This window comes from Fistularia commersonii, chromosome 22, assembly GCF_037954325.1.
Source record: "Fistularia commersonii isolate RoL2024-O1a breed Wild chromosome 22, RoL_Fcom_v1.0, whole genome shotgun sequence".
NCBI lineage: Eukaryota > Metazoa > Chordata > Actinopteri > Syngnathiformes > Fistulariidae > Fistularia > Fistularia commersonii.
The window spans coordinates 2,135,598-2,158,526 of record NC_141305.1 but is presented as its reverse complement, the minus strand read 5'-3'; the positions used below and the strand labels follow the sequence as shown (position 1 = coordinate 2,158,526).

General features: G+C 40.2%; 3 protein-coding genes across 6 annotated transcripts; 1 reads left to right on the top strand and 2 right to left on the bottom strand.

Moving 5' to 3' along the window:
• Positions 1-1,336: 1,336 nt before the first annotated feature.
• LOC147221261 (granzyme A-like) lies at positions 1,337-3,918 on the bottom strand. The gene is made up of 5 exons (XM_086169699.1): positions 3,768-3,918; positions 3,550-3,691; positions 2,145-2,280; positions 1,754-2,029; positions 1,337-1,681 (listed from the first exon to the last, which is right to left on the bottom strand). Exons 1-5 carry the CDS (start codon positions 3,829-3,831, stop codon positions 1,520-1,522), a joined length of 780 nt encoding a protein of 259 aa, XP_086025825.1. The 5' UTR covers positions 3,832-3,918; the 3' UTR covers positions 1,337-1,519.
• Positions 3,919-9,957: 6,039 nt separating this feature from the next.
• LOC147221260 (cell division cycle protein 20 homolog B-like) lies at positions 9,958-18,465 on the bottom strand. Its single transcript, XM_086169200.1, has 11 exons — positions 18,459-18,465; positions 17,103-17,375; positions 15,711-15,814; positions 14,212-14,260; positions 13,726-13,842; positions 13,283-13,503; positions 13,097-13,191; positions 12,144-12,372; positions 10,770-10,895; positions 10,556-10,679; positions 9,958-10,055 (listed from the first exon to the last, which is right to left on the bottom strand). The coding sequence occupies exons 1-11, from the start codon at positions 18,463-18,465 to the stop codon at positions 9,958-9,960; spliced, it is 1,443 nt and encodes a 480-aa protein (XP_086025326.1).
• Positions 18,466-18,776: 311 nt separating this feature from the next.
• On the top strand, positions 18,777-22,597 carry gpx8 (glutathione peroxidase 8 (putative)). 4 transcript variants are annotated; one of them, XR_015107886.1, is made up of 4 exons: positions 18,777-19,016; positions 19,185-19,446; positions 20,392-21,102; positions 22,117-22,597. XR_015107886.1 is itself a non-coding variant. In XM_086169955.1 (4 exons), the coding sequence occupies exons 1-3, from the start codon at positions 18,819-18,821 to the stop codon at positions 19,688-19,690; spliced, it is 570 nt and encodes a 189-aa protein (XP_086026081.1). In that variant the 5' UTR covers positions 18,777-18,818; the 3' UTR covers positions 19,691-19,720; positions 20,392-20,527. The 4 variants fall into 4 exon arrangements, 3 of the variants coding, with proteins under 3 accessions (XP_086026081.1, XP_086026082.1, XP_086026080.1); XM_086169955.1 differs by lacking the exon at positions 22,117-22,597 and adding an exon at positions 19,581-19,720 and having other exon boundaries at positions 20,392-20,527; XM_086169956.1 differs by lacking the exons at positions 20,392-21,102; positions 22,117-22,597 and adding exons at positions 19,581-19,720; positions 20,138-20,214.
• Positions 22,598-22,929: the final 332 nt, after the last annotated feature.

The following is a 22,929-nucleotide window of genomic DNA, read 5'->3' as shown; positions in this document are numbered from 1 at the left end:
TCTGAATGATTATAAAATTAAAAAAATTAAAAAATTGAAAACATTGTAAAATTATAATTAACTGTCCAAATTTTTGGTATATTTTAACAGTTAAACACCAAGCGCAAAGTGTCTATTTTACTTTAAAGCATCTAGAAAATTCATTTTTTTGACAGAGAAAAGCTGTTTAGTTTTTGCCCAGGGTTACCACGAATGGGCTTAAAATAGATGTGTGATATAAATAATCTTACATGCATGAATTAAAAGGCTGCAAAGGAAACATTGCAGGGAGGCTGTGCATATGTACGTATGTATGTGTGTGTGTGTGTGTGTGTGTGTGTGTGTGTGTGCATGTATAAATATGTGCACACGTATGCACTTATATACACACATATGTATGTGTTTATATATAGATATATATATGTTTATATATACAAAGGGAGGGTGTGCATATGTATGTATGTGTGTGTGTGTGTGTGTGTGTGTGTGTGTGTGTGTGTGCATGTATAAATATGTGCACACGCATCCACTTATATATACACATATGTATATATATATATATAGATATATATATGTTTATATATACATAGGGAGGGTGTGCATATGTACATATGTATGTATTTGTGTGTGTGTGTGTGTGCATGTATAAATATGTACACATGCATGCACGTATATATACACATATGTATGTGTTTATATACACATATATGTGTATACACACATATTTATGTTTATATATACACATAGATATATATCTATTTATATTTATATGCATATATACATAGGGAGGGTGTGCATATGTACGTATGTATGTATTTGTGTGTGTGTGTGTGTGTGTGCATGTATAAATATGTACACATACATGCACGTATATATACACATATGTATGTGTTTATATACATATATATGTGTATACACACACATATATATGTTTCTATATACACATAGATATACATGTATTTAAATTTATATGTATATATACATAGGGAGGGTGTGCATATATATGTATGTATGTTTGTGTGTGTGTGTGTGTGTGTGCATGTATAGATATGTACACACGCATGCATGTATATATACACATATGTATGTATATATATATAAATATACATATATATGTATATATACATATATATGTATGTATGTACATATATACTCACATACATATATTCATTTATATTTATATTTATATATACACATTAAATATATATATACGCATATATCATGCACTTTATTCCTCCTTGTCTCAACTGCAAAACGTTCAGGCTGCAGGAAATATTCGAAATTTGAAAAATTCACATCATCCATTCTTTCTTTGGACTTCATGGGAATTTTGTCAGTTTTTTTTTTTCCCCTTTCAAAACTTTTTTAAAAGTCCTTTATTGAAGACGATCATTTTCTGTGAGAATCTCTCCCAAAGAAAAACCAGTCTACCAGCTGAACCTGTTGGGTTTCTAAATCTTCCTTTATTTATACCATTTCAGTCCTAGATTTTAGCTAAAAAAAAAAGGAGAAAATTGTTGGGTAAACACATGGGATGACATCATTCAGTTTCAAACTTCTTCATCGTGGTTCTGATCCACTTAAGTTGCTCCTCGGAGAGGAAACTGTAGACCCCTGGCTTGAACCTGTCGCCGCACCTTACACCAAAAGAAGTGACTCCGACCAGCACGTTGTTGCACAACAGCGGACCGCCGGAATCCCCCTGGCGAGAGGAAGAAGACAACGTCAGCGCGGCGGAAACATTTGCCGAAAACGACCTTCCGATTGTGCGTACTTTGCAGGTGTCGTTGTGACTTTTCCCGCTGGAGCCTGCGCAGATCATACTGTCAATAATGAAGGGTTTTTTGTTGTAGTATTTCTTGGAGTTGCATATTTTATTGTCGATCACGGTCACGTTGACGGCCATCAGGACGTCGGACATTTCTTTGTTCTCATATTTGGTTTTTCCCCATCCGGCCACCAGACAGATGCTTCCTGCGGCGGGCTTGTTGATGGTTTTGGCCAACGGGAGGTAGTTGACGGACTTGCTCTTCTTCACCGATTTGTCCAACTGAGATGTGAAAACGAAGGAGAGGCAGGTTAATCCGTCTTTGCGGGCGTCATCGGACGTTACATTTTCAGGTTTTACGCTTTTACACTTTTACAAGTCGGATGAAACGCCTCACCTTGAGTAACCTGAGGTCATTCCTGTACTTGGTTCCCTTATAGCTCGGGTGTTGATAATCTTTCTTGACCTTTCTGGTCTGTCGGGACTTTTCTTTCGCTTTTATGGAATGGACACCGAGCAACACCTTGCTGATGCTGGAACAGAAGAAGACGTGCAGATCCACAAGTGATATAAGAGCAACGGGTTCTATACGGCAGCGTCCCCAACCTTTTTTGGACCAGGGATCGGTTTTATGCATGAAAATGGAGTTCACAGTATTTATTCGGAATACTAAGATTACACTTTATATCAGGCAATTACAATACAAAAGCGAAGGCGGAAACTATCGTTTTTTTCAAAATAAGATCTGGAAGGTCTGATGAAAGAAAAACAATTTGTACCGAGAATGATTTTCTCCAAACGATCGGGGGTTTGGGGGAAAATTCACACGCACAACTTGACACAAATCAAATGAGTAAATTAGTCGTCAAAAGACACTTCTTTATAAAGTGTTGTGTTTGTTTGTTTTGTCCATTTAAAACGATTCGCCCACTCAGCCTAAGTGTGTGCGTGGCTGCTTTAGATTCTTTTTTTTTTTAACAAAAACTCAGAGCGGTTCCGACAAATGCATATTTAAATTAATTAATTGATGAATAAATACATTATTTAATGTTAATACATTTTTTTCTTTCCTTTTATTTTTATTTTTTTTGCATGTTTTTTTTTTTTTTTGTATTTCAATTTTTCTCATTCAATGTAATAAATTTTGCAATGAGAGCTGCCGGCTCGGAGCATTTACAGGACACAAATAAAAACATGAATTTCCCCAGTTCTCTACATGACCTTAAAAGACCTTAAAACACTTTATAGCCTTTGACTTTGACACTTTATAGTTTTATTTGTATTTCTTATCTCCCCCCCCTTTTTTTTTTTACTGTTTTTAAAATTTCCTACTATTATTTATTATTGTTATGTTTTACTCTGGCATAACAATTTCCTTCGGGATAAATAAAGTTGTTCTTATTCTTATAAGAATTAGAATCTTATTCTTTTTCTTATTCTTATTCTTATTCTTATTCTTATTCTTATTCTTATTCTTATTCTTATTCTTATTCTTATTCTTATTCTTATTCTTATTCTTATTCTTATTCTTATTCTTATTCTTATTCTTATTCTTATGATGCGAACAGCACAATGGAATGAGTGATATGAGTTTAAAAAAAACACATCTTTGCACGTTATTGAGGTATTAAGGTACGTTATAGCTTTAGATACTGATTTCTGCAACCAGGCCACTGATCCAGACTTTTCCCGAGCTTTAGAAAAGCTATTTGAAGGATAGAAGAGCTGCTGTTCGAATTAAGGTTGTCCAAAATGGATTATTATTTTATTATGATGGATATTATTTTTCTGTGCGGACTTACTTGGTGCAGTGTGCGGCCGTCAGGACCCAGCGGGGGTCGATCAGTGTCCCTCCACAGGTGGGTTTCTTGTTCTCCAGCAGAGCCATGAAAGGCAAAGAGTTGCGCTGGACTTCCTTCCCGTCGATAATTTCGGCACCGTGGCCTGAATGCACGGGGGAACGCGTCTCATTTTGCAATTTTGAATGAAAATTTACTGCAAAAAGTTACGTGTTACTCACCCGACTTGACAGAAAGGAAGACCACACCAAAGACGAGAACGCTAAGCCTCAGCAGGGACGACATTTCCTCCTGGTAGGAAGCGAACGTGACGGATCTGAACCTCGACTCTCGACCCAGCGCTCAGATCTGGCTTTATATGCTGGAAGGAAGTGGTCTCGGATGAGTCTTCGTGACAACATTTGATCTAGTTTATCAGATCCTAAGCAATGGTTGATCATATGCATATGACCACATTGTGTTTGTTTAAAAAAACAAAACAAAAAAACAACCTTCGGGTTGTAAAATCTATTCATTGTAAGTCGTTTTGTGCGTTTTGTTGCATTCGGGTGGGCTGATTTTTGCCCCTGTCATCTCATGAGTCACGCAGAGTGTGAAATTGTGACGAACGACTGACACAAAGTGAAACTCTGAGTAAGAGCTTTGGTTTATTGAACTTGTGGAACAGTTCATTGGAGCAACACTGGTCTAAAAAACAAAAGGAACACTAAAATATAGAAATCAAATGTATAAACACGCGGAGGTCTGGATTTGCAGTCACACTCAATATGAAAGTTGGAAAAAGTGGATTACATTGTGTTGTTTAAGTGTTCCCTTTATTTTTTTGAGCAATATATGTTTATATATATATTCCCCTAATTACAGGTTGATAATCTCAATTTTTTCTAATTTTTTACCCTGATGCAATATATTTATTTAACCTTTTTTTTAATGTATCAGGAGGGAAAGTCATTATGTAGAATGACGGTCCATTTTACCATATTTTATTTTATTTTGCCGTCCCAAGCTCGTAACATCTTGTTTATAGCCATAATTTATTAATTATGGTTGCGATTATTATTCCTAAAAACAGCAGGCAGTTCATCGTATTATGTTTAGACCTGACGTGCTGGATTTAATTTTAATCCATTTTTTACCTTATTATTTATTTATTTATTTTTATTATTATTTTTTTTTAATTCTTTTTTTTTTTTTTTTTATATATTTCTCTATTTCATGTTACTCATTTTTTTATTCTTTTTATTTTATTTTATTTTATTCATTTTTCATTTTATTTTATTTTAAGTCAAGTGTGATTGACTCGGAGTTACTTTAAGTATTCCCTTAATTTTTTTGAGCAGTATATTTGAAACGGAGTTTGTATTAACTGCTAACTGCTAACTAACTGCTTGACTTGGCTGTTTTTTTGTCTTCTTAAAATGTTTTTAAGACTTCCATGCATGTGTTGTGCATGTGAGATTTCATTCTTGGTTAAATGTTGCTATTTTATCTGATGAAATCCAAGCGATAACAAGAAACAAAAAATTAAAATCAACGTCATCCTATCACTGGTTAGCTTAGCACAATGACCACATGTGTTTGCTTGTGTGTGAGGAGGAAAAATGCAATTTAACTGCGATTCTATATATTATTTCCTACTTCACACAAATGCAAAATCACTCACCCCGGCTGACAGAAAATGTCAAAACATTTTTTTATTTTTGCCTCGTCAGTTTCTTCCTTGCCCTCAAAGGAAGTCTCGAACCCAAACCCACCATAGCAGGGTTTCCGTGAGAGAAGCTTTCTCACGCATCTGATGAAACATCGAAGACAGACCCCGGCGTCAGACGTGCACCCGTAGAAAAGGACAAGAAAAATAATAAAATAGTAACACATCCTGTGAAATATGGAAGATATATCACAAATATTGGCAAACTTTCCTGAATGATTGATAATCCTATCATGAGTGTTCTTATTCTCCCCCCTTTTTTTTATACTGTTTATACAATTTCCTACTATTATTTATATTATTGAATTATTTATATATATTATTTATATTTATATTTCCTACTAATATATTTATATTCATTTATTATTCCTACTATTTATTAATAATTGTTATGTTTTACTTGAAACTCTGGCACAACAATGTCCTTCAGGATAAATACAGTTGTTCTTATTCTTATTCTTATTCTTATTCTTATTCTTATATTTATCAACTATAAAATGATTTATCCCCTTTAATGAAATAGAATCAAGTTTCCAAACCCAAAAGGTCAAAAGTGATTCTTTTCTCCAAGGGTGATGCAGAAAAGTTTGACTTGGAAAATCACGCAACTCTTCAGTGAGTAATTCAGACACAATTTGGCGATAAACATTTATTGAACGGTACTGAGATCACAGACAGTATAACCCTATTGAAATTTGTATTTTTTTAAAGAAATTCACCCTTTGCCCAAAGACCCGAGTTACTTATTCCATATATTATAATATAGTATATAATAATATATATTATGTATGATCTTATTTTTCTGATTTATTTGTTGCATTTCAGTTTAGATTATATATTGTATATAATCTTATTTTTCTGCTTTATTTTTTGCATTTCAGTTTAGATTATATATTATATATAATCTTATTTTTCTGCTTTATTTTTTGCATTTCAGTTTAGATTATATATTATATATAATCTTATTTTTCTAATTTATGTGTTGCATTTCAGTTTAGATTATACATTATAATAATCTTATTTTTCTGATTTATTTGTTGCATTTCAGTTTAGATTATATATTATATATAATCTTGTCTTTCTGATTTATTTTTTGCATTTCAGTTTAGATTATATATTATATATAATCTTATTTTTCTGATTTATTTGTTCCATTTCAGTTTAGATTATATATTATATGAATGAATGAATGAATGAATTTTATTTCAGGACAGACAGTACAGTGCCATTAAACATTTCAGCATAAAATGCGATATGAGAAGATGGATGTACCAGACAGGCTTAGCAGAGTTGCTATATTGCACCCGGCTGTCCGTGGGTGGAGTAAATGTACTCCAGTGGGGAATAAAAACAATTAGTAAGTAGCTAAAACAGGTTGAAGACAGGTATAAAACAGGTTAAAACCGGAAAACAAGTTAAAACATGTTAAAACCAGTTAAAACCGCTTGCTTGTGGTTAGGGCCGTGATAAGAGGTTCATATCGTTCTTTTTTTTTTTTTTTTTTTTATTATGTGCAAAAGCAAGGCGGAAGCATCAAGGAGGCTGGCGGGGCAGGTCGCTAGACAGTTTGGCTCGAGACGGAGACGGTTCTGGCTTAGTGTTGGCATATTTGTTTTCTTAGCAGGAGCTGTTTGGTGGCTTCAATGAAGCTCCGAAGACTCAAAGTTTTAACTCCTAGGGGCAGATCGTTCCAGAGTTTTGGGCCGACGAAAGAGAGCGAGTTCTGACCGAATGATGTTTTTTTGTTTGGAATGGAGCAGTTTCCCTGGGTGCCACTTCTTAGGTTGTTGTGGGATTCGTCGAAGAATTTGTCTAGGGGGCCGGGGGCTGCACCGCTTAGGATTTTGTGGACTAGGGTGAGGTTTGCTAATTCGAAGACGTGCGGGAGGGCAAGAAGATTATGTTTTTCGAGGATTCTACAGTGGTGATGTGTGAGATTTTTTTTATCTAGAATTTTTAGTGCTCTTTTGTGCACAGCTGTAATTTTGAAAATCGCATTACTAGTGGCGAAACCCCAGGTAGTGCTGCAGTATGTTATTCGGGAGATGATGAGGGCGTTATAGAATGTTTTGGCGGCCTCTAGGGAGAGAGAGTCTCTTATCTGTTTGAAGGTGTATACTGTCCTTTTCAGTTTGTGGGACAGGGCGTTGGCTTGTTTTTCGAAAGTTTAGGTGGTTGTCAATGATAATGCCTAGGTATTTTGTTTCGGTGACGTTTTGGATTGGCTCATTATTAACCGTAAGAGTGAGATTGTGGTTGGGTGGTAGTGCTCTGATTGAGAACAAGACCGCCATTGTTTTTTTGACGTTGAGCGCTAAATGGTTGGTTTCGAACCAACCCGCGATTCTACTTAGAGCGCTGTTTAGGGTGGTGTTGATTTCGCTTATGCTTTTCGCATGAGCCAGGACGACTGTGTCGTCCGCATACATTTGTGTCATGATATTTGGGCAGATGCTTGGGAGGTCGTTGATGTACATACTAAATAGGAGCTAATGTCGAACCTCGTGGCACTCCCATGGTGCATTTTCCAAATGTGGATTTGCTTCCGTTGATATTTACGGTTTGGGTTCGGTTGTTTAGGTAGGAGGCGAGCCAGTCGCGTGTGTTATTAGATAGGTTGAAGCGTTTCAATTATTCAATGAGAGTTTTATGATTGACGGTATCAAAAGCTTTTCTGAGATCCAGAAAGATGGCGCCTACCTTAAAGCCGTCGTCTAGATGTTTTTTGATAAGTTCTATTAGATGGCAGCATGCAGTTTCGGCGGAGTATTTGGGTCTAAATCCGAATTGCATGGGGTGAAGTAGTTGGTTGGCCTCTAGATGGTTTGTTAGTTGCTTCGCTACTGTTTTTTCTATTACTTTGGAAAAAACCGGTAGGATGCTAATTGGTCTGTAGTTATTGACGTCTTGAGCGTTTCCCGCTTTATGAATCGGCGTGACCACAGATTTTTTCAGCGCCTCAGGGAAGGTGTTGTTGACAAAGGAGTTGTTGATCAGTGACGTTAGGCGGAGCACAAGTGCTAATTTGTTACGTTTGACCGTGCCGGCATCGATGTTATTATGTCCTTGGCTCTGGAGTTCGAGAGCGATGTGATGTAGTTTCGGGTCTCTAACTGTGTTATCGGTAAGAGCTCAAGGGGTGGTGTTTGGAAAAGGGGGGCCGAGACAGAGATAACACTGTCCGCCATTGGACAGATGTTGAGGAAGTGTTTGTTAAAAGCTTCGGCAACTGCGATGCTGTCTGTGATGAGTTCGCCTTCCATATTCAACTGTAGATTTTTTGAGCTTTTAGCTGGTTTGCCCGATAGTTTGTCAATCTGTTGCCAAAGTAATTTACTATTTCCTTTGGCTGCGTGAATTAGCGTTAGGAAATAGTTTGCTTTGGCCAGTGTGAAGGCAGCGATCGTTTTATTTCTGAGTGATTTGAAAAGGAGGTGGTCCGATTGTCTTTTCGTTTTGATATATCGTTTTAGTGCCAGGTCGCGTTTTTTCATGATTACCTTTAAGTTGTCGCTGAACCATGGCAATGTTTTCTGCCTCTTGCAGGCTTTCGGGAGTACGGAGTGTTTATTAATTTTATCAGTTGTGTTAGCGATGATTGCTTCACAGCGTGCATCACAGTTCGTTTCCATTATCATCTCAGCCCATGGAATTCCTTTAATATCGTTGTCTAGTTGTGGAAAATTTTTTGGGGGGACGAAAGGGGTTTTTCTGAGAGACTGAGGGATATTTTTGGAGTTGTTGATTTTCCTGATTAAGAGGATGAGATTGTGATCTGATAGGCCCGTCAATAAATTGTAGGTTTTGGTGATTCGTTCGGGCTTATTTGTGAATATTAGGTCAATTGTAGAGTTGGAGAATTTGGAGATTCTGGTTGGGGAGTTAATGAGTTGGGTGAGGCCTGACTTTGAGCAGGTCTGTTTGAGCTTTGAACTGGTCTGTTTACTTTGCCAGTTAATATTGAAATCGCCAATTATGATTAATTCTTTGTCTCCCAGAGTTTTAATTATGTGGTTCAGTTGGGTGAAGTCATTGTCATTTTCTTTGGGTGGTTTGTATATGACAACGATATTCAAGGGCATCTTGTTTGCAAAAACAATTTTTATACCTAAACATTCCATACATCCATCTGGGAGTGTGATCTCTTCACATTGAAATGTGTCTTTGATATAAAACACTATTCCACCACCTCTCTTGGGGCGGTCTTTTCTAAAGATTTTAAAACCAGGAAAAGTGACAAGGTTACTCTCAATTGAAGCAGATAACCAGCTTTCAGAAAGGGCTAGAAAGTCTAAATTTGTGTTTGATAGCAAGATTTCAAGTTGTGCTTTCTTTGGTAACATGCTGCGTATGTTAAGATGACCACCAATTAAACCTTTGTGTTTATATATATATAATTTTATTTTTCAGATTTATTTGTTGCATTTCAGTTTAGATTATATACTATAATAATCTTATTTTTCTGATTTATTTGTTGCATTTCAGTTTAGATTATACATTATAATAATCTTATTTTTCTGATTTATTTGTTGCATTTCAGTTTAGATCATATATTATATATAATCTTATTTTTCTGACGTATTTGTTTAGATGTGCTCAAACGTCGTCCCGCAGGAGCAACACCTTCTTCTCTTCGGGAACTGAATGAAAACTCTCATTTTCACCGGCCTACTGTTGCCGTCTCCAACTCGACGAAGAAGAAATCACATCCTCCAGATGTTGAGACGCTCGTCCGCCCCTGCAGAGAAGATCTTTGCGCAATCGTGACTCGTCGCCAAACACAGAACACGACGGGAATGACCTGATAAAAAAAACAAACATTCAACTTTGACCCTTCAATGTTGACTTTCTGTATTTATGCTCATCAGTTATTGAGATATTTTGCAAATAATGTTACGTGTTCAGATCAGGTTTTAAATGCACTGAATAATTAAAATGACGCAATGACGGGCGTTATTTGAAAAGACGAATCCTCATCACGGAAAGTTCCAGCAGCTTTAGACTGTTGACTGCGGACCAGCTCGCGGTGTTGCGTGGAAAACTGTGCGAACCGCATTCTGCTTGTCTGGGTGTGTGAGGACACACACATCAAAACCAAAAACGGAAAAAAGTGTGAAAAAAACACGTTCTTTTGACGGGTGGAGCGGAAAGTTGTCGCCGCCGCAGCTGTAATAGAAGCTGCAAAACGTTTGATAAAATCCTACATGTCTTTTCTTATTATTACACTTTACAAAATATCAATGGAGCAACTCTGTTTTTTTTATTTTTGTGTGTTTTAAAGAGTCGTCAGCGTCTCCTGACCTGCGAGGCGGCGGTCCGGGCGGAGCCGAGGGAAGTCCCAGTCCCAGCAGACGGCGTGATGATGCGGGAGGCCGTGACCGGTCACCAGGCCTTTCTTCTGCGCCGCCCACCGAAGGGAACAGATCTCCACATTTCACACACATTCTTGTTATTTTTTTCCGTGTTTTGCAATGTTATTGATATATTTTTTTTAATGTACAGAGTTTGTAAACACCTGTGAGTTCGTGTCGGTGGCGGTGACGCAAGTCGCAGAATGTGCGTCCCAGATTCGGAGCTGTCCGTCCTTCCAGCCTCCTCCTGTAGCGATTATCTGTCTCTGCCATGGACACCATCCCATGGCCTGGACACACACACACACACACACACACACACACAAACATACACATATTAAACACAGGCCCTCAATATTTTTTAACTCTTTTTTTTTGCATTTTTCACTGTCTCTTTTTGTATATATTGTTTTGTATTTAAATTTTCCACATATAACTTTTGTATTTCTGTTTTTTCTTTATTAATTTTTGCATGTTTTTTGTATTTTACATTTTTCCTGCTTCATTATTTATGCATTTTTTTATTAAAATTTTTCTAATTGAATTTTTGTATTTACTTTTTTCTTACTTTATTATTTTTTGCATGTTTTTTTTATTTCATTATGTTCTTACTTTATTAATTTTTTGCACATTTTGTTACCTTTTTTCTTTTTTTTTCTTCTTTATTCTTTGCATGTTTTTGTATTCAAGATGTTTCTTACTTTACTATTTTTGCACTTTTTGTTACCTTTTTTTTAATTTATCATTTTTGGTATGTACATTTTTCCATTAAATTGTTGTATTTATTTTTTTTCTAACTTCATTATTTTTTGCATGTTTTTTGCATTTAAAGTTTTTGGAGCGTTATTATTTTTTTGGCCTATAGTTTTTGTATTTGCATGTTTCTCATTGAATTTGTGGATTCAATGTTTTTTATTTTTTTGTATTTTTTTGGTATGCACATTTTTTTCATAAAATGTTTGTACTCAAATTTTTTCTCACTTCATTATATTTTAGCGTATTTATTATGTTTACATTTTTCTCATTGAATTTCTGTATTTAACATTTTCTTACTATTTTAATGCATGTTTTTTGTATTTAATTTCTTTCTTACTTTATTATTTTTTGGCTTTTTTTTAGTATGTACATATTTCTCATTGAATTTTTTTTATTTAAAATTTTCTTACTTACTATTTTTTGCATGTTTTAATGCATGTTTTTTGTATTTAATTTTTTTCTTACTTTATTATTTTTTGGCTTTTTTTTTGGTATGTAAATATTTCTCATTGAATTTTTTTTTTTTTTAATTTTCTTACTATTTTTTTTGCATGTTTTTTGAATTTCAATTTTTTTTTATTATATTCTTTGCATATTTTGGGGGGGGATTTACATTTTTCTCATTTAGTTTTTTGTATTTAATTTTTTTCTTACTTTATTATTTTTTTGACATAGGGTAAGGGTGAGGGCCATAACAATTTAATAATAGATAGATATTCATATCTATCTATTTATTTATACGTGTGGCGCAAGTGACGATAAAGCCGACTTTGTCTTTTGACCTTCACAGCGCTGGGCTGCTTCATGGCGCTGACCGGCCGACGGGACCCGCTGAGGCCGATGGCGTCGGCGCTCCAGATGCGCAGGACGCCGTCCATCGAGCCGCTGGCCAGCCAGTCGTCTCCCGGCGCCCACTGCAGGCTGCAGACGCCGTGCTCTTGCACAGCAACACCCACCAGGGGGTCTGCGGCCCGCGGGTCATGGTGAGCGATACGTCCCAAAGCAGAACCGCTGGTTAAAAAGGGGAAGAATATGTTATTGATATATATTCAGTGCATCTTCACTTTTCGCGGGAGTTCCATTCTGTACATTTCCCCAAATTCGATGGCATTTACAAATATATACCGCTCAAAAAAATAAAGGGAACACTTGAACAACACAATGTAACTCCAAGTCAGTCACACTTGTGTGAAATCATAGTGTCCACTCAGGAAGCAACACAGATTCATTTTGACTTGTTTTAAGGACATTACATCAAAGTTGGATCAGCCTGGAGTTTGTTTTTACACTTTAATTTGGAGTGTGATTCCTAATCCGGACCTCCATGGGTTGATACAATTGATTTCCATTGATCATTTTGGTGTGATTTTGTTGTCAGCACATTCAACTGTGTAAAGAGCAAAGTATTTCATAAGAATATTTCATTCATTTAGATCTAGGATGTGTTTTTTAAGTGTTCCCTTTATTTTTTTGAGCAGTGTATTAACCCTTAACAAGCCTCGCTCGACCCTTTACAAAACTGATATCAACCCACCATGGACTGTATGACAGTACACTAAACACTTTTGGATATTTGTGAGAGCTCTACAACTCTTTTGATGGTGGTGCAGTATCTACAAATTCTTGCGGATCTTCTGCTGAAGGCGCAGGCGTGCGTTTTACTTGCGTTTTTGTGAGAAATAATCATTCGCACGTTCCACCCGATACAAAACTGCTGCAACTGTCAGCTCAGTACCTGCTGAGCAGCTGGTTTTTCCAGGACAGCGCTCGAACCGCCGACGGGTCTGACGACAAAAACCTCACAGTCTGCCTTTGTTCGACGTCCCACAACTGAAGAGCCAAAAGCAGACACCGCAAACCATGAGCTTGCGAATTTATTAATCACACACAAGTATCCCAGGTCTTCAGCTGTGCAGTTTACCAGAACCTCCCCTCGCCTGGTCCCGATGCAGAGAACCCGGCCGTCCGGGTTCCAGCGGACGGATAAGACCGAACCGGCGTGAGCGCTCCGTCCTCCCGGCCCGGAGCTCCGGGGCTCCAGGCGCCCCAGCAGAGCGCCGCCGTCTGAGCTCCAGATGCAAACCGAGGAGCCCAGAGCCAAAGCAAGGATACCCTGACGGCTGCAGTCCATCGGATCAGTGTCTGAAAGGGGAGACGAGCGCTAACTCAGGTAAAACGTTCAAGGGGAAGCGACGCCGTGGACGGGGTTTCGACGGCTCCGGATGACCTCGACCTCCACCTCGTCCAACTCAGCGCATGCATTTCCTGAATTATTCTGAATTCAAGCTTGGCGACTTCTTTTTTACCCGACAAAACCTGATTGGTTTGGTCAAGACGACTTGAAGACAGGGTTTTGTCTCTTACAGTAGTCGTCCTGCAGCCCTGGAGCTGCCAGCTTCTCCTCTGGCTCCCCCTGCTGATCCCCTCCGGCTCTGCTGAGGACGGCAAAGGGCTGGAAGACACTTCCAGATTCACAAGGACCTGAGGACAGATTGGAGAAACAAGATCATGTCGAAAGGATACCCAAACATGCATGCAGACGTGATGTATTAGCTCGCCGTTTACCGCTGCGACACAAATTAATGTCGCAGGTTGAAACAGGGAGTAAATTGAAATATAATATGCATCAAATACAAAGTATATATGTGCATCTTCTCATGCATCCCGGCCAAATATCATGTCATCTGGTAAATAATTCATAATATGTTAGTGGCCTGTGCTCCTGCAGTTGTAAAAAAAAAAACACAATATGGTTGTATTATCAGTTTTCAGTATATCATAGAGGCGATTGGTTGTTTTATTCCCCGCTATTTTCATCCACATCGTCCCAGTCAGATTGTGTTGAGGTACCTGAAATTTCTGTCCTGCCACATTCTCGCGATGGTTTCCACAACCATTCCTGCAGAAAGTGAAGAGGATTTGTCATTTAATTATCAAAGTTACTCTTTGTCTTGTCCACCTTTCCTTTCATTCTGGCTGATCGTCTTCTATCTCTTCGTACCCCGACACTTTTCTCCACCCATTTCAACTTGCTTGAACCCATTTCTTCACGTCTTTCCCACACTCTCCTCTGCTCTGGACTGTTGACCCAAAGTACCTGAAATCCTCCACCTTCTTGATCTCCACTCCCTTTAGCCTCACTGTTCCATTCCTATATATTCTGTCTTGCTGTGACTAACCTTCCTTCCTCTCCTTTCCAGAGCATACCTCCACCTCTCTAGATGCTCTCTGCACTCTCTACAGATCACAATGTCATCTGCAAACATCATGGCCCATGGAGATTCCTGTCTAACCTCATCTGTCAGCCTGTCCATCACCACTGCAGACAAGAAGGGGCTCAGAGCTGATCCTTGATGAAGTCCCATCTCCACCTTGAACTTCTCTGTTACTCAGACAGCACACCTCACAACTGTCTCACAGCGAGCATACATGTCCTGCACCGGTCTAACATACTTCTCTGCCACTCAATACAATACCAGAGTTCCTCTTTCTGCACCCTGTGGTATGCTTTTTCTAGGTCTACCAGTGGTGGGCCGTCAGGGCCTGCAAGGCCTTCTCTGCTAGCCCAAAAAATATCTGAATCACAGATGTTAATTATATTCTGTCTGTTCACTTCCTTTTGCTTTTCCCCTGATTGTGCCGCTTCCAGACATGCATTTTCATATTGTAGCACTTAACCAATCACATTTCAGCCATCATCTGTTGCCAGGCAAGTCAAATAACTCTGCCTGAGGAGGGAGGCCTGCACAATCAGCAGAACTGATTGTGCAGGCCAAACACTAGAAATATAAGTGTCGATGACGCTGTTGCTTCAACCAATCAGATTTTGAGTTGGCGACATCCAAAGCCTTCCAGCAGGCTACAGCAATGTCAGCGCACTCACATCCTCTGATTGAATAGTCAGTGAGTGGACTAGTGTACTAGCGAGAAGCGCACTAGCGAGCTGCGAACAGAAATATAGTTGTGTTTGTTTAATATCGGTTTTGTCAACCCACAATGGCTGCTGGGGGAGAAGAAACAGATTTAGTTGCTAATATATTGTTAAATCCATTTTCTAGATGGAGTTTTGAAGGAAAGCTGGACATCGTTAAGCAACTCCTAAGCTAGAAATCCTGTCACATCCAGGAAAAGGATCTACAACCGGTACCCCTGGCTCACAGGCTCCGAGGTACATTGCAAATTGTATTGCTGGGAGTGCTTGGAGCCGAATAATAAGATTCTTTTTGATAGCCATAAAGTAATTATTGGGGGTTGGATTGATTCAGAGCAGCACTGAAGGCCTAGGTGTAAAATGCCCGGCACTGCTTAAGCATCGTTTCTTTATTGGAAGATCAGGACACAGAAAAGACCTGTTTTGGTGCCTTTGCAGTGACGGCCCGTCCTCTGGCTCCTCTGGTGATGGGGCAGTTCTCTGGTGTGCCACCGGGGGGCGCTCGTCCATCTAATACCCACCCTGTAACACAAACTACACTCTCAATAGAGTGAAGATCAGTGTTTTACGGCAGAATATTCTGTCTCTTATCTTAGAAAATGAAATCAAATTCGGAGAAAATGTTGCTGGCAACTGCAGTGTTTACATGAAGACTCAAAAGGTGGGCGAGCGACTGGGCCTGCACAGCTCTGATACCAAATAGGCACAGAATACAATCATCTAGTATGATAGCTCTATTGCGATAATAGCTTTATGCAGTAGCGTGCAGTCAGGTGAGGCAGGAGAGAACGTGCCTCACTTGCCAATCTTGGAAAGAAAAAAATGTAAAATGAAAAAAAAGAATGAAATGGTTTATCAGTGATTTGCACTATAATGGTGGTTTTCATTTAACGTCACCAGTCTTTTTTATTCAAAATGGCTGGCTCTTCACATTTACCATTCAAGTAGTAAGAAGAGACGTGTGGTGAGGCTGCAGAGTGGTGAGCCTCAATGTAGATTGCGAAATGACCGTATTGCTGTTTCTCTGTATGTCACTATTAAAATGTTAAAATAGTTTTTCTCTATGAACTACATTTTCAATTTGTCAAGAACTGTATGTGCGTTACCAGTTTCTAGCGCTGAGCGATCATAAAAGACCAGCAAAGAGTCACTAAGTGAGGCACGCAGCTCTCCTGCCTCATACTAGGGGGCGCTTGTGATTCCAAGGATTCTTCTTGCGACTCCTCAGCTTTTTTTTTTTCATTAAATGTGCTTTTTTGTGTGCTACAGTTTGCTGTAGCACACAAAAGAAAACTTAAATGAGATTTTGAATATAATCGGCTGCCAGTCAAATGATGACTGTAGAGCTCATAAAATGGTTATATTTATCAGTGATTTGCACTTTAATGGTGGTTTTTATTTAACGTCACCAGTCTTTTTTATTCAAAATGGCTGGCTAATTCACATTTACTATTCAAATAGTGAGAAGAGACGTGCTGTGAGGCTCCAGAGTGTTGAGCCTCAATGTAGATTGCGAAATGACCGTATTGCTGTTTCTCTGTATGTCGCAATTTCTCTGTATATCACTATTAAAATGTTTAAACAGTTTTTCTCCATGAACTACATTTTCAATTTGTCAAGAACCGTGCGTGCCTTACCAGTTTCTAGCGCTGAGCGATCGTAAAACACCAGCTAAGTGAGGCACGCAGCTCTCCTGCCTCATGCTAGGGGGCGCTTGTGATTCCGGGGATTCCAAACTGGCAATTATTGAACAAATGTCTGCAACTGGGAACCCCGGTGGAAGAGACAGTACATTCAAACGCTTTCAAACCTTGGTTTCCTGGTGGTTTGGTCTGGGCAGGTGGGTGTTTGACAGGAGAATCCAGCTCCAGTCTCTGGCGGACGGTGTCCAACTCAAAACTGAAGTGCCACTGAAGCTCGGCGGCTACGGGGGTGCTAGCAGCCGGACGGCCGCTGACGTTCCTCTGGAAGATCTGCCGTCTGAAGCGCTTGTAGGGGGTCAAATGTGCATCTTCTTGTTCCTGGAAGAAAAGAAGAGGGTTTTTTTTTTTTCCTCTGTTCCTCCACACTCCCAAAGAGGAACCTCCGCATCTTAATCTGCGTCATGCATTTAAAGTTGTATCAAATGTGTGTGATGAAGTAGCTCCAAATCTGCATTTGTGGTTTGGTCTGCCAAATGGTTTTGTGCTCTTTTTATTCACTGTTGGATTTTTGAGGGTCTCCTTAATGAAGAACGTACTTGAAAATGAGCAAAATGGATCTTCTGGGTCCCCAAAGTTGGTTTAGTTTAGATTTGTCTCTGACTTTATTAGTTCTTGGTTGTTTTTCTTCTTCCATCTCTGTCAATCCAGTCCTTTTCACAAACCCTTGTTAAAATTTTTTCTTGAGATGTCCTACTCTAATCCCTTTTTTATTTTCCTTCCATCCTTGAAAACGAGTCAATGTGTACATTGACGTTTTCGGCCAACACTATACAACAACATGAAAATGCATGATTAATAAAAAAAAAAAACACTAATGACAAATTATTTTTCATGCATCGTTGGTTTCAAGCAGTTTAAAACATTTTGTAACTTAAGTCAGAAAGAGTGATTGACTGATATCATGTTATGGAGTTCATGCAAACATGCTGTGCTGTGAGGCCGAAGCGCCAACCACTGCGCCACCGTGCCGCCCTACCATATATATGATATAATATAGTATAATAATCATATTCAAAAACTCTCTGCAGGTCAGCAGAACTGAAGAAGCCTCTCAGATGAGGGCTGAAACATCTTCAAGTGAAGTTGCCGCAGCAAGAAATAATGGTGGTTAGCGCTTCAGCCTAACAGCACAAATGTTGGTTGGTTTGTTTGTTTGTTTATAAGTTTATTAGGACAGTGTACAATTACATTAAGCACAGAGGCAGAGATGTTTGTACCAGATTGTAGCTCATAGCTAATTTCCATCAAGGGGAGCTTTCTTTGTGGGTTTGCACGTTCTCCCCGTGTCTGCGTGGGTTTCCCCCCACAGTCCCAAAACATGCAGAAGGTTAAATGGAAAAAATGCCCCCGAATGTTGTGTGTCTGTAAGCGATAACAGCTGGGATTCACCTGCGTGCAGGAGAAGATGGATGGATAGATAATATAATAATATTAGTATATCATCACGTTGAGAAACTCCCGACAGGCCATCATCAAGTTAATAAGGCCTTAAAACACTTGATAGCCTTAACCTTGACAATTTAAATTTTACTGTATTTCTTATTCTCCCTCCTTCCTACTATTACCTATTACTGTTATGTTTTTGCTTGAAACTCTGGCACAACAATGTCCTTCGGGATAAATAAAGTTGTTCTCATCTCTCTCATAAATTCAAGAACAGCCTCAGAAGGGTCAACCGGAAGTACCTTCATGTGCCGTTTTATTTTGAAGGGCACACTTCCGGTACGGAACGGTAATGTTTGCGCTAACTTGTCGGATCCCCCTCTCCCCGCCCCTCCGGACCCGCAGCGGCCGAGCTCGGTTCGTCCTTTCCCCCCTCCAAGATGGAGGCCTTAGGGGGCTACCCCAGCAGGTCCTCCAACCCCAAAGCCAAGAAGCTGACGGTGCTTGTGTGCGCGGCGGTGTGCGTCGGGTGCCTCCTCCTGCTGCTCCTGAAACCCCGGAGCCCGGAGGACTTCTACTCCTTCGAGGTGGCGGACGCCAAGGGGAGGACGGTCTCTCTGGAGAAGTTCCGGGGAAAAGTAGGTCCACATCATCAGTGAGTTTCCGTGCGTGGGCCGGAGGGTTTCTCCTCCACTGGTATCGCTTTGTTTTGCTTTGTTTGTTTGTTTGTTTGTTCTGTTGTGTTTGCAGCGCGACGTTTTTACGCGTCTACGCGCACTAACTCTTCGCTCGGTGTTCCTCCGCAGGCGTCGCTGGTTGTAAACGTGGCGAGTCGCAGCGAGCAGACGGAGGAGAACTACCGGTCCCTGCAGGAGCTCCACCGGGAGCTGGGCACCTCGCACTTCAACGTGCTGGCCTTCCCCTGCGGACAGTTCGGGGACACGGAGACCGGGGCCAGCAGGGACATCGAGGCCTTCGCCAAGTCCACCTACGGCGTCACCTTCCCCTTCTTCAGCAAGATCAGGATCATGGGATCCGAACCGGAACCCGCCTTCAAGTTCCTCACAGGTGAGGGGTTTGTTCTCTGCAGGACCAGTTCTCCTCCACCTTACTGTGACCATCTAATCTTCTCCTCCTACTCCTGTCCTCTTTCTCTCCATCCGTGGACCTTCTCTCTGCTCTTCTTCCTCCTCCAACCTCAGCAAACTTCTACCCAGATCTTCACCTCCTCTCATCAGTCTCACTTCTATCTCCTGACCGTCTAACGCCCGCCGTCCCGTTGGAGTTCTCCTTCCTGATCCAGAGAAAATAAAGCAATCACGATATAGTTACAATCCGGAAGGTAAACGGTCCAAACAGAAGTCGGTATCGTGAAGTCGGTCTTCTAAATGTCTTGGATTTGATGTGAACAACAAAGAAACATCTACTTCATTTTATGGCAAACCAGGTTTATGTGAAGATAAGATAAGAACAACTTTATTAATCCCGAAGGAAATTGTTGTGCCAGAGTTACAGAAAATATAACAGTAATAAATAATAAAAAGAAAAAGGCAGAATTATAAATAAAAATAAACTATAAACTATCTCAGTGAAACTATAACGTGTCTTAGTAAACAAGTGATAAAACTATAAGTGTCTTAGTAACAAGTGAGGTAAGGAGTTCACAATAGTATGATAAAAGGAAAAATTGTAGTGTAGCTGTTATGAAATGAAATATTGCACAGTGAAATGAAATATTGCACAGTTTTGTTTTTTTTAGGTTAAAGATATGTTTTTATGGTTGCCGGCGGCTGAATGGAGAGGAATTAAAAAGTCTGATTGACCTCCTGTGGCGTTCAGTGGAGCTCCTCGGTGGTATCAGAAAGGTCTGCCATCAAGTTAACCTCGAAAGACAGCTTTTATTTAGTTTCTCTTGCGAACGAACGTTCCTATTCCCCTGCTTCCGCTCGAACTTAAAAGCATAACGAAATGTTTAGAAACTGAAAACTGACCGCTTTCGCTTCCCATCTCTAGATTCTGTGCAGAAAATTCCAAAGTGGAACTTCTGGAAGTTTCTGGTGAACCCAGAGGGGAAGGTGATCCGGTACTGGCGAGCCGACGAGCCCATGGAGAGCGTTCGCAAGGAGGCCACGGCGCTGGTGCGGGAAATTATCCTAAAGAAACGCGTGGAGCTCTGACGGAGCTTTTTGCTCAGAAACTGGACACGCTCACGGTCTTCCCTGGGCTTTTTGGAGCCTCGGGTCAACTGGACTGGCCCGCTTCCTGCCGCGGGGGAGGCCGGACAACGGCTCGTAAAAAGCGGGATTTTCTAAATCAAGCCATTTTTTTAAATTCCACGACGGCGACAGATTTCAAGCGAGGCTGAGCGGAATGAGCCTGCGTGAGCGCGAGGTTGAAGGGACCATCCTGGAGTTGAGGATAGATGACCACTGATGGATAGTTAGCCACTAAAATGCTGGATTTGTACCGTTTCTGCCAAACCTTTTTATTAAAATAGATTTGGATGAAGCAACATTTTGGTGCAGGTATTGTTTCACAGCAGCATGTTGTAACAATGTCCATGTCAAAATGTCAGGTGCTTGTTTTGGCCAAAGAGATTTGGGGTAATTTGTCTAGAATCAAAATCAGCTCACAGAATTTTTGCATATTTTGCCACAACTCTTGTAAAACATGAGAAAAACAGGCCAAAATGTGTTGTGGAGACATCTCCTGAAGTCATGCAAGGTAATTATCCAAAGTACTTCTTTTGCTTTAAGCTTTTCCCTTGGGGTCGTGGGGTCGCCACAGCGAATCCACTTCCTCCATCTGACCCTATCCTCTGTATCCTCCTCTCTCACACCAACTAACTTCATATCTTCTCTCACTCCATCCATAAATCTTCTCTTTGGTCTTCCTCTAGACCTCCTGCCTGGCAGCTCCACCTTCAGCAACCTTTTAGCCAGATCTTCAACGTGGTTTGGACATGAACAGAGGAGTGTTCATGCCACTTCCCCTCGGTCATACATGTCCTGCACCCCTGTGACAAATTCTTCTTTTCCTTTGGGCTTTTCCCTTCAGGGGTCACCACAGCAAATCCACCTTCTGCATCTAACCCTATTCTCTGGATCCTCCTCTCTCACACCAACTAACTTCATATCCTCTCTTACTACATCCATAAATCTTCCTACCTCCAATTCCAGCATCCGTCTTCCAATGTATTGACTCTCCCTCCTCTGTCCATGATCCAACCATCTCAGTCTGGCTTCTCTGACCCTCTCTCAGAAACATCTAGCATGTGCCGTCCCTCTGGTGGACTCATTCCTGATCCTATCCATCCTGGTCACTCCCAAAGAGAACCTCAGCATCTTCATCTCTGCGACCTCCAGCTCTGTCTCCTGTCTTTTGGTCATTGTCAATGTTTGTAGAGCATCTCACCACTGTCTCCTCCACCTTTCCTTTCATTCAGGCTGACAGTCTTTTATCTCTTTGTACCCTTGACACTTTTTTCCACCCATTCCAACCTGCTTTGACCCTTGTCTTTACCTCTTTTACATATTCTACTACACTCTGGACTGTTGACCCAAAGAAATCCTTCAACTTCTTGATCTCCACTCCCTGTAGCCTCACCATTGCACCAGGGTTCCTCTGCTCCACACACATATATTCTGTCCTGCAAGACTAACCTTCATTCCTCTCCTTTCCAGAGCATACCTCCACTTTTCTAAATGTTCCTCAACCTGTTCCCTGCTCCCACTACAGATCACAACGTCGTCCGCAAACATCATGATCCATGGAGATTCCTGTCTAACCTCATCTGTCAGCCTGTCCATCACCACTGTAAACACGAAGAGGCTCACAGCTGATCCCTGGTGAAGCCCAACCTCCACCTTGAACGTCTCTGTTACCCCTACAGCACACCTCACAACTGTCTTACTGCGAGCATACATGTCCTGCACCTGTCTTACATACTTCTCTGCTACTCAAGGCTTCCTCATACAATGCCAGAGTTCCTCTCTCTGCACCCTGTCGTATGCTTTTTCTAGGTCAGCAAAAGTGCAATGCAACTCCCTCGGACCTTCTCTGTACTTCTCTACTAGCGTTCTCAAAGCAAATAATGCACTCAAAATTCAAATTGAATAAAAAGAAATCCATAGTTTCGGCTTAATTATACTGTACACTTATTAGATCCACTAAAACCAATGTCAACAAAGAAATAAACTGAAGAAATAAAAGGAAAAAAGGCTTATTCCATCTCATTTCTAATTTATTGAAGCGCATCGAGCGGCTACATCATGCACTACAGCGACACCCTATGGTATGAGAGTGTAACTGCTTGTAAGATTCGGGTCCCAAACTAGTTTTTTTTTTCCACGTCTCATCATATTTCAAGCATGTAACAAAATATAAATAGAGAAAGTCTTTGTTTTTGGTATTTCTGTTTCAATGCAATTTTACATTATTGCTATATCACTTGATGCCACTGAGCACTCCCAACATACGGATAATGTTGCATTTGCTCACAGTGGGACGGATCTATCTTTGCAAGTCAGCCCTGGCGTGCACACCGTTGCT

What these genes read in the sequence shown, in the direction of transcription:
- LOC147221261 (XM_086169699.1), bottom strand. Translation starts at nt 3,831, where the DNA reads ATGTCGTCCCTGCTGAGGCTTAGCGTTCTCGTCTTTGGTGTGGTCTTC. An exon ending in CTTCCTTTCTGTCAAGTCGG is followed by an intron (nt 3,692 to 3,767) that starts GTGAGTAACACG and finishes CCGTGCATTCAG; the next exon opens with GCCACGGTGCCGAAATTATC. An exon ending in ATGACCTCAGGTTACTCAAG is followed by an intron (nt 2,030 to 2,144) that starts GTGAGGCGTTTC and finishes TTCACATCTCAG; the next exon opens with TTGGACAAATCGGTGAAGAA.
- gpx8 (XM_086169954.1), top strand. Translation starts at nt 18,819, where the DNA reads ATGGAGGCCTTAGGGGGCTACCCCAGCAGGTCCTCCAACCCCAAAGCC. An exon ending in TGGAGAAGTTCCGGGGAAAA is followed by an intron (nt 19,017 to 19,184) that starts GTAGGTCCACAT and finishes GTTCCTCCGCAG; the next exon opens with GCGTCGCTGGTTGTAAACGT. An exon ending in CGCCTTCAAGTTCCTCACAG is followed by an intron (nt 19,447 to 20,391) that starts GTGAGGGGTTTG and finishes TCCCATCTCTAG; the next exon opens with ATTCTGTGCAGAAAATTCCA.
- LOC147221260 (XM_086169200.1), bottom strand. An exon ending in CAAACCACCAGGAAACCAAG is followed by an intron (nt 15,815 to 17,102) that starts GTTTGAAAGCGT and finishes TTTGTGTTACAG; the next exon opens with GGTGGGTATTAGATGGACGA. An exon ending in CCAGGCGAGGGGAGGTTCTG is followed by an intron (nt 13,192 to 13,282) that starts GTAAACTGCACA and finishes TTGGCTCTTCAG; the next exon opens with TTGTGGGACGTCGAACAAAG.